This window comes from Microcaecilia unicolor, chromosome 3 (genome assembly GCF_901765095.1).
Source record: "Microcaecilia unicolor chromosome 3, aMicUni1.1, whole genome shotgun sequence".
NCBI classification, from domain to species: domain Eukaryota; kingdom Metazoa; phylum Chordata; class Amphibia; order Gymnophiona; family Siphonopidae; genus Microcaecilia; species Microcaecilia unicolor.
The window spans coordinates 287313000-287328605 of NC_044033.1; the positions used below are offsets into that span (position 1 = coordinate 287313000).

Genomic DNA, 15606 nt, shown 5'->3' on the forward strand with positions numbered 1-15606 from the left:
AATAACTCAAGTTACGCTTTAGTAAAAGACCCCCCAAAACATCTTGCATGTGGCCATTTTTGAGATATGAAAACATCTATTTCCTATTCTGATTGGGGAAGCTTAGTGCAAAATGTCCAAAGTTCGACTTGGACGTCATATCGAAAATGCCTCACAGTGATATTGAAGGTTTACAATATACTTGTATAATACACATGGAGCTTAATACAAAAGAGCAATTTTGAAAACAGAGACTAATAACAGTGCCAAAATATGACCTTTGGTGAATCTTTTCATAAAGGCAGTTAATAAATCCCAATAAATAAATAAAATAATTATTTAGAAGTCAGTGTACTTGAGATATTTAACACAATCTTTTTTTTGGACTTTACAAATTTTATAATTCAATTCTCAGTGATTTTTCAGATGCCTGATTGTTAATGTAGCTATTTATGTGATATTGTTATTTGTTCTCTAGGTAACATTTAGACATGATTCTTCAACTGTGGAAATTCAGGATGAACATGTAAAGGGTCCATTAAAGGTAACAATCAACTTTTATACTTGAGCTGTAGATGTTAACAAGTTTGTTTTATTGATCAGTGCTTTTAGTAGCTATAGCCCTCTTACATGCATGTATAGGAATAGTATTTGCACTTTCTAAATTAAGGAATCATCTATTAAGAAAGCCTATTTCAAAAATATTTTTCAATAAAATTATCATTTGCAGCAAATGGACAGTGTTTTGAAGTGTTGACTGTGTATTTTACCTTTGGTGTTAAAGGATTATTCTCCGAGGACAAGCAGGCTGCTTGTTCTCACTGATGGGTGACGTCCACGGCAGCCCCTCCAATCGGAAACTTCACTAGCAAAGGCCTTTGCTAGTCCTCGCGCGCCCATGAGCACCGCGCATGCGCGGCCGTCTTCCCGCCCGAACCGGCTCGTGTTTGTCAGTCTTCTTTTGTCCGCGCTCGGTACGGTCGTGTTTCACCGTTCGTGCCCCGGAAAGTTGACCTCGCGCGTCGTTTTCGACTCGTTTCTTCTCAAAAAGTTTAAAAGTGTTCGGGAAGAGCCTTTTTGGTTTTTTTCCTTCCCGTATTTCGAGCTTTTCGCCCCGGTAAGTTTTCTTTTGTCGTCGGGGTAGGCCTCAGTTAGGCCTCGGTCGAAATTTTCTTCTCCCTATTTTTGTGGTGCCAATTTTCGTCATTTCGAGTTTTGATCTCGCCGGCGTGATTTTTCCGCCCATGACATCGAAGCCTTCCAGCGGCTTCAAGAAGTGCACCCAGTGCGCCCGGGTAATCTCGCTCACTGACAGGCACGCGTCGTGTCTTCAGTGTCTGGGGGCTGGGCACCGCCCTCAGGCCTGTAGTCTGTGTTCCCTTTTACAAAAGCGGACTCAGGTAGCGAGGTTAGCCCAGTGGAACATTTTGTTCTCGGGCTCTTCGTCGGCATCGGCACCGGGGGTATCGAGTGCATCGACGTCTTCAGCGTCCAGACCTTCATCCTCGGCTGCCAGTGCATCGAGTGCATTGGCCCTCTGCATCGGCGCTGAGACATCGGACGACTGTATCGACGTCGGTGGTACCGGGACCTCGTCTGCTGATGTTGTCGGACGGTGGTGCTTCGTCTGGAGTGCAGGTGAGGGCTGTCCATTCCCCTGCTGGTGGCGGTGAGCCTTCGGGTGGGTTTCCCCCTACCCTGAGGGCTCCTGCGGTACAGCCCCCCCGAGACCGACCCTCTTCGGTCTCGGCCCCGAGGAAGAGACGGCTGGATTCTACGTCCTCCTCGTCAGTGCCGGGAAGCTCCGGTGACATGCTTCGCAAGAAGTTGAAGAAGCATCGACACTGGTCCCCTTCCCGCGTCGGCACCGAGAGCTCTGGGTCGCCGAGGGAGTCGGCACCCAGCAGGCATCGGCACCGAGAGGACCGCTCACCCTCTGTCCAAGAGGTGTCGATGCGCTCCGCTCTGGACAGGCCGGAACAGCCTCCACGCCCGGAACAGACTCTGACATCGACGCCTGCATCGACCTCCATGCCTTTTTCTGCAGCCGCTCTGAACGAGAGCCTCCGGGCCGTTCTCCCAGAGATCCTGGGAGAGCTGTTGCGCCCTACCCCACCGGTACCGTCGAGCGTGGCGCCGGCTGGTCCATCGCCCGGGGTGAGGTCTCCGGCGTCGGTACCGCATGCGGTGCCGACCGCGGTCGCCTCCCAGGAAGGCTCCCCGACTACGTCGGCGGAGGGAGCTTCGCCGGTGCGGGCGAGGGAGTCTACCTCTCGACGCCCACACCGTGGCCGTGGTTCCACGGAGTCGAGCCGGGCACGGTTGCAGACACAGGTTCGTGAACTTGTGTCTGACACCGAGGGTGAGGCCTCGTGGGAAGAAGAGGAAGACATCAGATATTTCTCTGACGAGGAGTCTGAGGGTCTTCCTTCTGATCCCACTCCCTCTCCTGAAAGACAGCTTTCTCCTCCCGAGAGTCTGTCTTTCGCTTCCTTTGTCCGGGAGATGTCTACGGCCATCCCCTTCCCGGTGGTTGTGGAGGACAAGCCCAGGGCTGAAATGTTTGAGCTCCTGGACTATCCTTCTCCACCTAAGGGAGCGTCCACTGTACCCATGCATCATGTCCTCAAAAAGACATTGCTGGCGAACTGGACCAAACCATTAACTAATCCCCACATTCCCAAGAAGATCGAGTCCCAGTACCGGATCCATGGGGACCCAGAGCTGATGCGCACTCAGTTGCCTCACGACTGGAGTTGTGTATTTGGCCCTAAAGAAGGCCAAGAGTTCTAGGGAGCATGCTTCGGCGCCCCCGGGCAAGGACTCTAGAACCTTGGACTCCTTTGGGAGGAAGGCCTACCATTCTTCTATGCTCGTGGCCAAAATTCAGTCTTACCAGCTCTACACGAGCATACACATGCGGAACAATGTGCGGCAGTTGGCTGGCTTGGTGGATGCGCTCCCCCCTGAGCAAGCCAAGCCTTTTCAGGAGGTGGTCAGGCAGCTGAAGGCGTGCAGAAAATTCCTGGCCAGAGGGGTGTATGACACCTTTGATGTTGCGTCCAGGGCCGCTGCTCAAGGTGTGGTGATGCGCAGACTCTCATGGCTGCGTGCCTCCGACCTAGAGAATAGAATCCATCAGCGGATTGCGGACTCGCCTTGCCGTGCGGATAATATTTTTGGAGAGAAAGTCGAACAGGTGGTAGAGCAGCTCCACCAGCGGGACACCGCATTCGACAAGTTCTCCCGCCGGCAGCCTTCAGCCTCTACCTCTACAGGTAGAAGATTTTTTGGGGGAAGGAAGACTGTTCCCTACTCTTCTGGTAAGCGTAGGTACAATCCTCCTTCTCGACAGCCTGCGGCCCAGGCTAAGCCCCAGCGCGCTCGCTCTCGTCAGCAGCGTGCGCCTCAGCAAGGCCCCTCGGCTCCCCAGCAAAAGCAAGGGACGAGCTTTTGACTGGCTCCAGCAGAGCATAGCCGACATCCAAGTGTCGGTGCCGGGCGACCTGCCAGTAGGAGGGAGGTTGAAAGCTTTTCACCAAAGGTGGCCTCTCATAACCTCCGACCAGTGGGTTCTTCAAATAGTCCGGCAAGGATACGCCCTCAATTTGGCCTCAAAACCTCCAAATTGTCCACCGGGAGCTCAGTCTTACAGCTTCCAGCACAAGCAGGTACTTGCAGAGGAACTCTCCGCCCTTCTCAGCGCCAATGCGGTTGAGCCCGTGCCATCCGGGCAGGAAGGGCTGGGATTCTATTCCAGGTACTTCCTTGTGGAAAAGAAAACAGGGGGTATGCGTCCCATCCTAGACCTAAGGGCCCTGAACAAATATCTGGTCAAAGAAAAGTTCAGGATGCTTTCCCTGGGCACCCTTCTCCCCATGATTCAGGAAAACGATTGGCTATGCTCTCTGGACTTGAAGGATGCCTACACACATATCCCGATACTGCCAGCTCACAGACAGTATCTGCGATTTCAGCTGGGCACACGTCACTTCCAGTACTGTGTGCTACCCTTTGGCTCGCCTCTGCGCCCAGGGTGTTCACAAAGTGCTTGGCTGTAGTAGCAGCGGCACTTCGCAGGCTGGGGTGCACGTGTTCCCATATCTCGACGATTGGCTGGTGAAGAACACATCCGAGGCAGGAGCCCTGCAGTCCATGCAGATGACTATTCGCCTCCTGGAGCTACTGGGGTTTGTGATAAATTACCCAAAGTCCCATCTTCTCCCAGTGCAGAAACCTGAATTCATAGGAGCTCTGCTGGCTTCTCGGACGGCTCGCGCCTATCTCCCAGAGGCGAGAGCCAACAACTTGTTGTCCCTCGTCTCGCGGGTGCGAGCGTCCCAGCAGATCACAGCTCGGCAGATGTTGAGATTGCTGGGCCACATGGCCTCCACAGTCCCTAAAATCGAGTGTAATACCGGAAGACTGGAGGGTAGCCAATGTTACTCCGATTTTTAAGAAAGGTTCCAGAGGAGATCCGGGAAATTATAGACCGGTGAGTCTGACGTTGGTGCCGGGCAAGATGGTGGAGGCTATTATTAAGAATAAAATTGCAGAGCATATACAAAAACATGGACTGATGAGACAAAGTCAGCACGGATTTAGTGAAGGGAAGTCTTGCCTCACCAATCTAATGCATTTTTTTGAGGGGGTAAGCAAACATGTGGACAATGGGGAGCCGGTTGATATTGTATATCTGGATTTTCAGAAGGCGTTTGACAAAGTGCCGCACGAAAGACTCCTGAAGAAATTGCAGAGTCATGGAATCGGAGGTAGGGTATTATTATGGATTAAGAACTGGTTGAAAGATAGGAAGCAGAGAGTAGGATTGCGTGGCCAGTATTCTCAGTGGAGGAGGGTAGTTAGTGGGGTCCCGCAGGGGTCTGTGCTGGGTCCGTTGCTTTTTAATGTATTTATAAATGACCTAGAGATGGGAATAACTAGTGAGGTAATTAAATTCGCCGATGACACAAAATTATTCAGGGTCGTCAAGTCGCAGGAGGAATGTGAACGATTACAGGAGGACCTTGCGAGACTGGGAGAATGGGCGTGCAAGTGGCAGATGAAGTTCAATGTTGACAAGTGCAAAGTGATGCATGTGGGTAAGAGGAACCCGAATTATAGCTACGTCTTGCAAGGTTCCGCGTTAGGAGTTACGGATCAAGAAAGGGATCTGGGTGTCGTCGATGATACGCTGAAACCTTCTGCTCAGTGTGCTGCTGCGGCTAGGAAAGCAAATAGAATGTTGGGTGTTATTAGGAAGGGTATGGAGTCCAGGTGTGCGGATGTTATAATGCCGTTGTATCGCTCCATGGTGCGACCGCACCTGGAGTATTGTGTTCAGTACTGGTCTCCGTATCTCAAAAAAGATATAGTAGAATTGGAAAAGGTACAGCGAAGGGCGATGAAAATGATAGTGGGGATGGGACGACTTTCCTATGAAGAGAGGCTGAGAAGGCTAGGGCTTTTCAGCTTGGAGAAGAGACGGCTGAGGGGAGATATGATAGAAGTGTATAAAATAATGAGTGGAATGGATCGGGTGGATGTGAAGCGACTGTTCACGCTATCCAAAAATACTAGGACTAGAGGGCATGAGTTGAAGCTACAGTGTGGTAAATTTAAAACGAATCGGAGAAAATTTTTCTTCACCCAACGTGTAATTAGACTCTGGAATTCGTTGCCGGAGAACGTGGTACGGGCGGTTAGCTTGACGGAGTTTAAAAAGGGGTTAGATAGATTCCTAAAGGACAAGTCCATAGACCGCTATTAAATGGACTTGGAAAAATTCCGCATTTTTAGGTATAACTTGTCTGGAATGTTTTTACGTTTGGGGAGCGTGCCAGGTGCCCTTGACCTGGATTGGCCACTGTCGGTGACAGGATGCTGGGCTAGATGGACCTTTGGTCTTTCCCAGTATGGCACTACTTATGTACTTATGTACTTATGACTCCCATGGCCCGCCTTCACATGAGATCTGCTCAATGGACCCTAGCTTCCCAGTGGTTTCAGGCTGCTGGGGATCTAGAAGACGTGATCCACCTGTCCACGAGTTTTCTCAAATCCCTGTATTGGTGGACGATTTGGTCCAATTTGACTCTGGGATGTCCTTTCCAAATTCCTCAGCCACAAAAAGTGCTGACCACGGATGCGTCTCTCCTGGGATGGGGAGCTCATGTCGATGGGCTTCACACCCAAGGAAGCTGGTCCCTCCAGGAACGCGATCTGCAGATCAATCTTCTGGAGTTACGAGCGATCTGGAACGCTCTGAAGGCTTTCAGAGATCGGCTGTCCCACCAAATTATCCAAATTCAGACAGACAACCAGGTTGCCATGTACTATGTCAACAAGCAGGGGGGCACCGGATCCCGCCCCCTGTGTCAGGAAGCCGTCAGCATGTGGCTCTGGGCTCGCCGTCACGGCATGGTGCTCCAAGCCACATATCTGGCAGGCGTAAACAACAGTCTGGCCGACAGGTTGAGCAGGATTATGCAACCTCACGAGTGGTCGCTCAATTCCCGTGTAGTGCGACAGATCTTCCAGGTGTGGGGCACCCCCTTGGTGGATCTCTTCGCATCTCGAGCCAACCACAAAGTCCCTCAGTTCTGTTCCAGGCTTCAGGCCCACGGCAGACTGGCATCGGATGCCTTCCTCCTGGACTGGGGGGAGGGTCTGCTGTATGCTTATCCTCCCATACCTCTGGTGGGGAAGACTTTGTTGAAACTCAAGCAAGACCGAGGCACCATGATTCTGATTGCTCCTTTTTGGCCGCGTCAGATCTGGTTCCCTCTTCTTCTGGAGTTGTCCTCCGAAGAACCCTGGAGATTGGAGTGTTTTCCGACCCTCATCACACAGGACGAAGGGGCGCTTCTGCATCCCAACCTCCGGTCCCTGGCTCTCACGGCCTGGATGTTGAGAGCGTAGACTTTGCCTCTTTGGGTCTGTCAGAGGGTGTCTCCCACATCTTGCTTGCTTCCAGGAAAGATTCCACTAAGAGGAGTTACTTCTTTCTATGGAGGAGGTTTGCCGTCTGGTGTGACAGCAAGGCCCTAGATCCTCGCTCTTGTCCTACACAGACCCTGCTTGAATACCTTCTGCACCTGTCTGAGTCTGGTCTCAAGACCAACTCTGTAAGGGTTCACCTTAGTGCAATCAGTGCATACCATTACCGTGTGGAAGGTAAGCCGATCTCAGGACAGCCTTTAGTTGTTCGCTTCATGAGAGGTTTGCTTTTGTCAAAGCCCCCTGTCAAGCCTCCTACAGTGTCATGGGATCTCATGTCGTTCTCACCCAGCTGATGAAACCTCCTTTTGAGCCACTGAATTCCTGCCATCTGAAGTACTTGACCTGGAAGGTCATTTTCTTGGTGGCAGTTACTTCAGCTCGTAGAGTCAGTGAGCTTCAGGCCCTGGTAGCCCAGGCTCCTTACACCAAATTTTATCATAACAGAGTAGTCCTCCGCACTCACCCTAAGTTCTTGCCAAAGGTTGTGTCGGAGTTCCATCTGAACCAGTCAATTGTCTTGCCAACATTCTTTCCCCGTCCTCATTCCTGCCCTGCTGAACGTCAGCTGCACACATTGGACTGCAAAAGAGCATTGGCCTTCTATCTGGAGCGGACACAGCCCAACAGACAGTCCGCCCAATTGTTTGTTTCTTTTGATCCCAACAGGAGGGGAGTGGCTGTGGGAAAACGCACCATATCCAATTGGCTAGCAGATTGCATTTCCTTCACTTACGCCCATGCTGGGCTGGCTCTTGAGGGTCATGTCATGGCTCATAATGTTAGAGCCATGGCAGCGTCGGTAGCCCACTTGAAGTCAGCCACTATTGAAGAGATTTGCAAAGCTGCGACGTGGTCATGTGTCCACACATTCACATCTCATTACTGCCTGCAGCAGGATACCCGACGCGACAGTCGGTTCGGGCAGTCAGTGCTTCAGAATCTGTTCGGGGTTTAGGATCCAACTCCACCCCCTAGGCCCATGTTTGTTCTGTTCCAGGCTGCACTCTCAGTTAGTTGGTAAATATTTTAGGTCAATCTCAGTTATGTCCTCGCCGTTGCGAGGCCCAATTGACCATGGTTGTTGTTTTGAGTGAGCCTGGGGGCTAGGGATACCCCATCAGTGAGAACAAGCAGCCTGCTTGTCCTCGGAGAAAGCGAATGCTACATACCTGTAGAAGGTATTCTCCGAGGACAGCAGGCTGATTGTTCTCACAAACCCACCCGCCTCCCCTTGCTTTGTTTTGCTACATATTGGACTGACGAACACGAGCCGGTTCGGGCGGGAAGACGGCCGCGCATGCGCGGTGCGCATGGGCGCGCGAGGACTAGCAAAGGCCTTTGCTAGTGAAGTTTCCGATTGGAGGGGCTGCCGTGGACGTCACCCATCAGTGAGAACAATCAGCCTGCTGTCCTCGGAGAATACCTTCTACAGGTATGTAGCATTCGCTTTATATCATAGGAACTCTATAGTTCTCTTAGCCTTAGACCCACAATAAGGTCCTAAATATCATCATTGGTCCCCTTAATCAGTTCTAGCAAGGATGTGTGATTTGTAGTTCATGCATAACAAATATTTTGCTTTGCTTATTTTTTTCAACATTTGCATTAGTGCAAATAAAAACATACTTAGAAGGCAACTATTCTATTCAGATGAAAATTTCCCAACATGGGTCTGTGTTTTTCACTACTGCCTCAGAGGATTTCTCCTTTGGAAATTTTGGCTTCAGCATTCTCCTCCTCAAGTACTGGTTCTCCGAATTGAGACAGCGAAACGTAGAATATAGGTCACATATCACATGATCATTAAGACTCCATTGAGCACCTTCAATTCTAATTGGTCAAGGCTTAAAAGTGATGGGGATAGAGACATTTTTGATAGATGTGATTGTTAATGACACAGTACATTCCAGCAAAGGTTTTAACAATGGAGAAACAAACCCAGGAGTGTTTAAAGAGAGAGTAAAGGAAGCAAATTATCTCTGTCAACTTCTAAGAAGCTTATAGATGCAGACCCCCCCGCCCTCACACACACACAATTTGAAGTGTCTGTATACAAATGCTAGAAGCCTAAAAAATAAGGTGGGAGAGTTGGAGTATAAAGCACAAAATGAAAAGGTAGATATTTATTTTTTGTTACATTTGTACCCCGCGCTTTCCCACTCATGGCAGGCTCAATGCGGCCTACATGGGGCAATGGAGGGTTAAGTGACTTGCCCAGAATCACAAGGAGCTGCCTGTGCCTGAAGTGGGAATCGAACTCAGTTCCTCAGTTCCCCAGGACCAAAGTCCACCACCCTAACCACTAGGCCACTCCTCCACTCTCTGAGATCTGGTGGAAGGAGGATAATCAGTGGTATGTTATCAGGGTTCAAATTATATCGCAATAATAGAGTGGATCACATTGGAGAGAGTGTGTGTGTGGTGGGGTTGTTGCACTCTATGTTAGAGCGAATTGAGTGAATTAAAATAAATATGCTGCATGAAGCAAGGTAGCAGCATGGAATCTTTATGGATAGAAGTTTTGTGAGTAGATGGAAAGAGTATACTGGTAGAGCTGTACTGCCATCTGCCAGGACAGAATGAACAGACAGATGAAGAAATGCTAACAGTTTACTACTAAATGCTTGAGTTCACTACCAAGCCACCTCCTCCTCTTCACCCTTCAACCCTCTTCTTCAACCAACCAACCCAGACCTCCTTCTCCTCCTTTCCTGATATCTCCGAGGAGGAAACCGCCCGCCTTCTTTCCTCCTCAAAATGCACAACTTGTTCCTCTGATCCCATCCCCAGCAACTTACTTAACACCGTCTCTTCTACTATCACCCCCTCCATCTGCCATATCCTCAACCTCTCTCTCTCCACTGCAACTGTCCCCGACACCTTCAAGCATGCTGTAGTCACGCCACTCCTCAAAAAACCATCACTAGACCCTACCTGTCCCTCCAACTACCGCCCCATCTCCCTCCTACCCTTCCTCTCCAAGACACTTGAGCGCGCAGTCCACAGCCACTGCCTTGATTATCTCTCCTCTCATGCCATCCTCGATCCGCTTCAATCCGGTTTTCGCCCTCTTCACTCAACAGAAACAGCACTCTCTAAAGTCTGTAATGACCTGTTCCTTGCCAAATCCAGAGGCCACTACTCCATCCTCATCCTCCTGGATCTATCCGCCGCTTTTGACACTGTCAATCATGACTTACTTCTTGCCACACTGTCCTCATTTGGGTTCCAGGGCTCTGTCCTCTCCTGGTTCTCCTCCTATCTCTCCCACCGCACCTTTAAAGTTCACTCTCATGGATCTTCCTCCACCCCCATCCCCTTATCTGTTGGTGTTCCCCAGGGATCGGTCCTTGGACCCCTTCTCTTCTCAATCTACACCTCTTCCCTGGGCTCCCTGATCTCATCTCATGGTTTCCAGTATCATCTCTATGCTGATGACACCCAACTGTATCTCTCCACACCAGACATCACCTCGGAGACCCAGGCAAAGGTATCGGCCTGCTTATCCGACATTACTGCCTGGATGTCCAACCGCCACCTGAAACTGAACATGTCCAAGACCGAGCTTATCGTCTTTCCACCAAAACCCACTTCTCCTCTTCCATATCATCATGCTGATCAATCCATAGACTGGTGGGTTGTGTCCATCTACCAGCAGGTGGAGATAGAGAGCAAACTTTGCCTCCCTATATGTGGTCATGTGCTGCCGGAAACTCCTCTGTATGTTCTCTATCTCAGCAGGTGGTGGTCACACACAGCAGCAGCTCTGGCTAGGCCTCCAAGCCTAATTTTTAGGTTTTGTCGAGTGCCTGGGGTTGAGGGCTCTTCTTGAGCAAGTGCAAACCTGGTGGCGCCAGGTCCCTCCTTTTCTCCCCCCTCCCGCTGGCTCCGTTGAAAAAAAAAAAAAAAATTTTGAACGTCCTTAAAGGCGTTTATTTCGACGTTTATTTAAACGTTTATTGCAGCTACTCACTGGGACACCAGGTCGTTACAGCTCGGAGCGGAAAGCAGGTAATTTTTACCTTTTATAGCGGGCAGGGGGTTCCCCGATTGGTCTCCACGTGGCCTATGGTGTCGGAGGGCGAGGGCGCAAAGAGTCGCTCCCCGGATCGCGTGTGCGCTTCTAGAGGGGATGCGGGGGTCTTAAAGTCTGATCGCCCTTGTTGGGTGACAGTTTCGTGACCGATGAGTGTCCCGGTCCTTCCTCCGGTGTGGCGGTTTTTCCCGCCATAAATGCCCATCCCCCGCGGCTCGCCTCCGCCATATTGGCCGGCCACGCGGCTCGGACGGCTTCTTCTTGTGCCGCCCTTGAGGTGGGAGACATTGATGCCATGAACGCCCTTAATTTGGGCGATGGCACAAAAGCGGCTAAAGTTAAGCGCCGTTTTTCCCGCGTGGCTCCTTCGCGGAGTGTCGCGCCGGACGCCATCTTGGATGCGCAGCATGTCTCTCCCCCGCTCTTGCGAGCGCCGGTTGAGGGTGCGTCTAGGGCTGTAGCCCAGGCTGCGGAAATGCACAGTCTGGGGGGTTTCTCCCCCGAGTTTGTTTTGCTGCTGCATCAGGCCTCCCTTATGCAAAACGCTGCCCCTGCTCCCTCGTCTGGTAAAGAGGTTGAAGCCCCCGGAGGTAAACGCCCTCGGGTTGATTCCCAGGCCTTGGAGGACTTTGTCTCCTCCGATGTAGATGAGGGCAGCGTATCTGAGTTCTCCCAACGGTCCTTTTCGGATTCCTTGGAGGAGACGGATCCCCGCTCGGATGGAGCGGATGACCCCTCTGCAGCGCGGCTCTTTAGCTCAGAGGATTTGCCCAACCTGTTAATGCAGGCCATGGGCATTTTGAAGATTTCCTCTCCGAAGGACGTCTCTCCCTCAGCCCCTGTTGGCTCTGCCATTATGCTGGGGACGAAGCGCCCGCATAGAACCTTCCACGTGCATGAGGCCATGCACACCTTAATTTCGGCTCAATGGGATGTCCCGGAAGCGAGCCTTAAAGTGGCTAGGGCTATGTCCCGCCTCTATCCTTTGCCTGAAAGTGAACGTGAGGCCTATCTGTGGCCTACCGTGGATTCTTTAATCACTGCGGTGACTAAGAAAACGGCGTTGCCGGTGGAAGGTGGCACGGCCCTAAAGGACGCCCAAGACAGAAGATTGGAGGCGGCCTTAAGGTCGTCCTTTGAGGCGGCTGCTTTAAGTTTGCAGGCCTCAGTTTGCGGCTCCTATGTGGCCAGGGCGTGCCTGTCTATGGTGCAGCGGGCTTCCCCCTCGGATCATTCCTTGAGGGCTGATTGGCCGGCCCTGGAATCGGGCTTAGCCTATTTGGCAGACTTGCTGTATGATGTCTTGAGGGCCTCAGCTAAAGGCATGGCTCAGACAATCTCTGCGCGGCCGTGGCTTTGGCTGAAGTATAGGTCTGCTGACCACGCCTCTAAATCCCGCCTGGCTAGATTGCCTTTTAAAGGCAAGCTGCTCTTTGGGGTCGAGCTGGACAAAATCGTGACCGATTTCGGCACGTCTAAGGGCAAGAAGTTACCAGAGGTCGGGGCTCGGGCTAGTGCTCGCCCTGGTACCTCCAGAGGACGGTTTCAGGAAGCCCATCGGTACCGCCCGGGCAGGTCGGGCTCCTCTGCCCCCTTTTCCTTCAAGAGGAACTTCTCCCCCAAGCAGCATTCCTTTCGCAGAGACCGCCGTCCCGGAGGTGCTCCCTCCGGTCCTCCCCTAGGGTCTTGTACCCAATGACGGGGCCTTGGTCCACGCCCCAGTGCAGTTTGGAGGACGGCTGTCCTCGGTTCTGGACGGGTGGACCACAATAACTTCAGACGCTTGGGTGCTGGAAGTCATCAGAGACGGCTACAAGCTAGAGTTCTGCCGACCCTTAAGAGACGGGTTTGTACTCTCTCCCTGCAAGTCTCCGGTCAAAGCTGTGGCAGTGCAGCAGACCTTGGACAATCTGATCCGCCTGGGTGCGGTCGTTCCGGTGCCAGAAAATCAGCTTGGCAAGGGACGTTACTCCATTTACTTTGTGGTACCAATGAAAGGAGGTTCTGTACGGCCTATCCTCGACCTCAAAGGGGTCAATCAGGCACTTTCGCATGGAGACCCTCCGCTCTGTTATAGCGGCAGTGAAGGCAGGAGAGTTCCTGGCATCCTTGGACATCAAGGAAGCGTACTTGCATATTCCCATCTGGCCTCCTCATCAACGCTTTCTGCGTTTTGCAGTACTGGGCCGACACTTCCAGTTCAGAGCCCTCCCGTTCGGGTTGGCTACTGCTCCGCGGACCTTCTCCAAAGTAATGGTGGTCATCGCGGCCTTCCTGAGGAAGGAAGGAGTACAAGTCCATCCTTATCTGGACGACTGGTTGATCCGAGCCCCCTCTTATGCAGAGTGCGGCAAAGCTGTGAACCGGGTGGTTGCTCTTTTGAGCTCCCTGGGGTGGATCATCAACTGGGAGAAAAGCCAGCTGCGCCCAACTCAGTCCCTGGAGTATCTGGGAGTTCGATTCGACACCCAAGTGGGCAGAGTGTTCCTGCCAGACAATCGGATTGTCAAGCTTCAGGCTCAGATGGACCAGTTCCTAGTAGCCTCTCCTCTTCGGGCTTGGGACTATGTGCAGCTGTTGGGCTTTGACGGCCACGATGGAAGTAGTGCCCTGGGCCAGGGCTCATATGAGACCACTACAACACTCTCTGCTGCAGCGCTGGACTCCGATGTCGGAGGATTATGCTGTGCGCCTTCCCTTGGACCCAGCAGTGCGCAAGGCGCTGAGCTGGTAGACGCAGACAGACAAGTTGTCTGCAGGAATGCCTCTGGTGACCCCGGAGTGGATTGTCGTCACGACGGACGCCTCTTTGTCGGGCTGGGGAGCCCACTGCTTGGGAAGGACAGCGCAGGGGCTCTGGTCTCCTGCAGAGGCAAAGTGGTCTATCAACCTCCTGGAACTCAGAGCCATTCGGTTGGCGCTTTTGGAGTTCATCCCGGTACTGGCATTGAAGCCTGTACGGGTCCTGTCGGACAATGCCACGGCTGTGGCCTATGTCAACCGCCAGGGAGGTACCAAGAGCGCCCCTCTAGCCAAGGAGGCCATGAATCTATGCCAGTGGGCGGAAGCGAACCTGGAACAGCTGTCAGCGGCCCACATTGCCGGAGTCATGAATGTCAAGGCGGACTTTCTCAGTCGCCATACCTTGGAGCCCGGAGGAAGCGCTGGGGCCAGCCGAGCCTAGATCTGATGGCGTCATCGGCCAATTGCCAAGTGCCGCGCTTTTTCAGCAGAGGACGGGACCCTCGATCCCTGGGAGAGATGCTCTTCTCCAACAGTGGCCGACACAAGAGATTCTCTATGTGTTCCCGCCCTGGCCCATGTTGGGCAGGGTGCTAGACCGGGTGGCAAAGCATCCGGGCCGGATAATCCTGGTGGGTCCGGATTGGCCCAGACATCCCTGGTATGCGGACTTGATCAGGCTCTCAGTGGACGAACCTCTGCGACTGCCAGTGGAGCAGGGCCGGTTACATCAGGGTCCTGTGGTGATGGAGGATCCCTCCCCCTTTGGTCTGACGGCCTGGCTATTGAGCGGCAGAGTCTGAGGAAGAAGGGCTTCTCAGACAAGGTCATCGCCACTCTGCTGAGAGCGAGGTAGCCCTCTACTTCTACTGCTTACGCCAGGGTTTGGCGTACCTTTGCAGCGTGGTGTGAAGCAGGTTCACTTTCTCCATTTACTGCTCCAATTTCTTCAGTGCTGGCGTTCCTGCAAGAAGGTCTGGAGAAAGGCCTGTCGCTCAGTTCCCTGAAAGTCCAGGTAGCGGCCCTGGCTTGCTTCAGGGGCCGCCTGAAGGGTGCTTCCCTGGCTTCGCAGCCAGATGTGGTGCGTTTCCTCAAGGGAGTTAATCACCTGCGCCCTCCTCTGCACTCAGTGGTGCCTGCGTGGAATCTCAACCTGATGCTAAGAGCCTTGCAAAAGCCGCCTTTTGAACCCTTGTCGAGGGCATCTCTGAAAGACCTGACGTTGAAAGCAGCCTTTTTGGTGGCTATCACTTCAGCCAGAAGAGTTTCCGAGCTCCAGGCACTCTCTTGTCGAGAGCCTTTACTGCAGTTCACTGTGGCAGGAGTGACTATTCGCACAGTGCCTTCCTTCCTACCCAAGATTGTTTCTCGCTTCCATGTGAGTCAGCAGCTCTGTCTCCCTTCCTTTCGTAGGGAGGACTACCCAGAAGAGTATTCTGCTCTCAAATATCTGGATGTGAGACGGGTCATCATCAGATACTTGGAGGTGACCAATGATTTCCGGAAATCGGATCATCTGTTTGTCCTGTTTGCAGGTCCTCGTAAGGGTCTGCCGGCTGCTAAGCCTACAGTGGCAAGATGGGTCAAGGAAGCCATTGCAGCGGCTTATGTGGCCGCGGGGAAGGTGCCGCCTATCCAGCTGAAGACTCACTCCACTAGAGCTCAGGCGGCCTCGATGGTAGAGGCCGGGTCCGTCTCCTTGGCAGAGATATGCAAGGCGGCAACTTGGGCATCGGCCCATACATTCTCCAAGCATTACCGCTTGACTGTGGCTGCTCGGGCGGAGGCCCGGTTTGGAGCTTCAGTGTTGAGGTCAGGGATTTCAATGTCCCGCCCTGGGTGAGTAC

At 52.5% G+C, this 15606-nt stretch overlaps 1 protein-coding gene across 2 annotated transcripts in view; it reads left to right on the forward strand.

The window, feature by feature from the left end:
- ARID4B (AT-rich interaction domain 4B) overlaps positions 1-15606 on the forward strand; it is a 1313885-nt gene that overhangs the window by 188606 nt on the left and 1109673 nt on the right. For both annotated transcript variants that reach the window (XM_030198147.1, XM_030198148.1), the window contains exon 4: positions 458-523. In XM_030198147.1, the coding sequence (XP_030054007.1) occupies positions 458-523 (66 nt within the window). The remainder of the gene's footprint in view (positions 1-457; positions 524-15606) is intronic.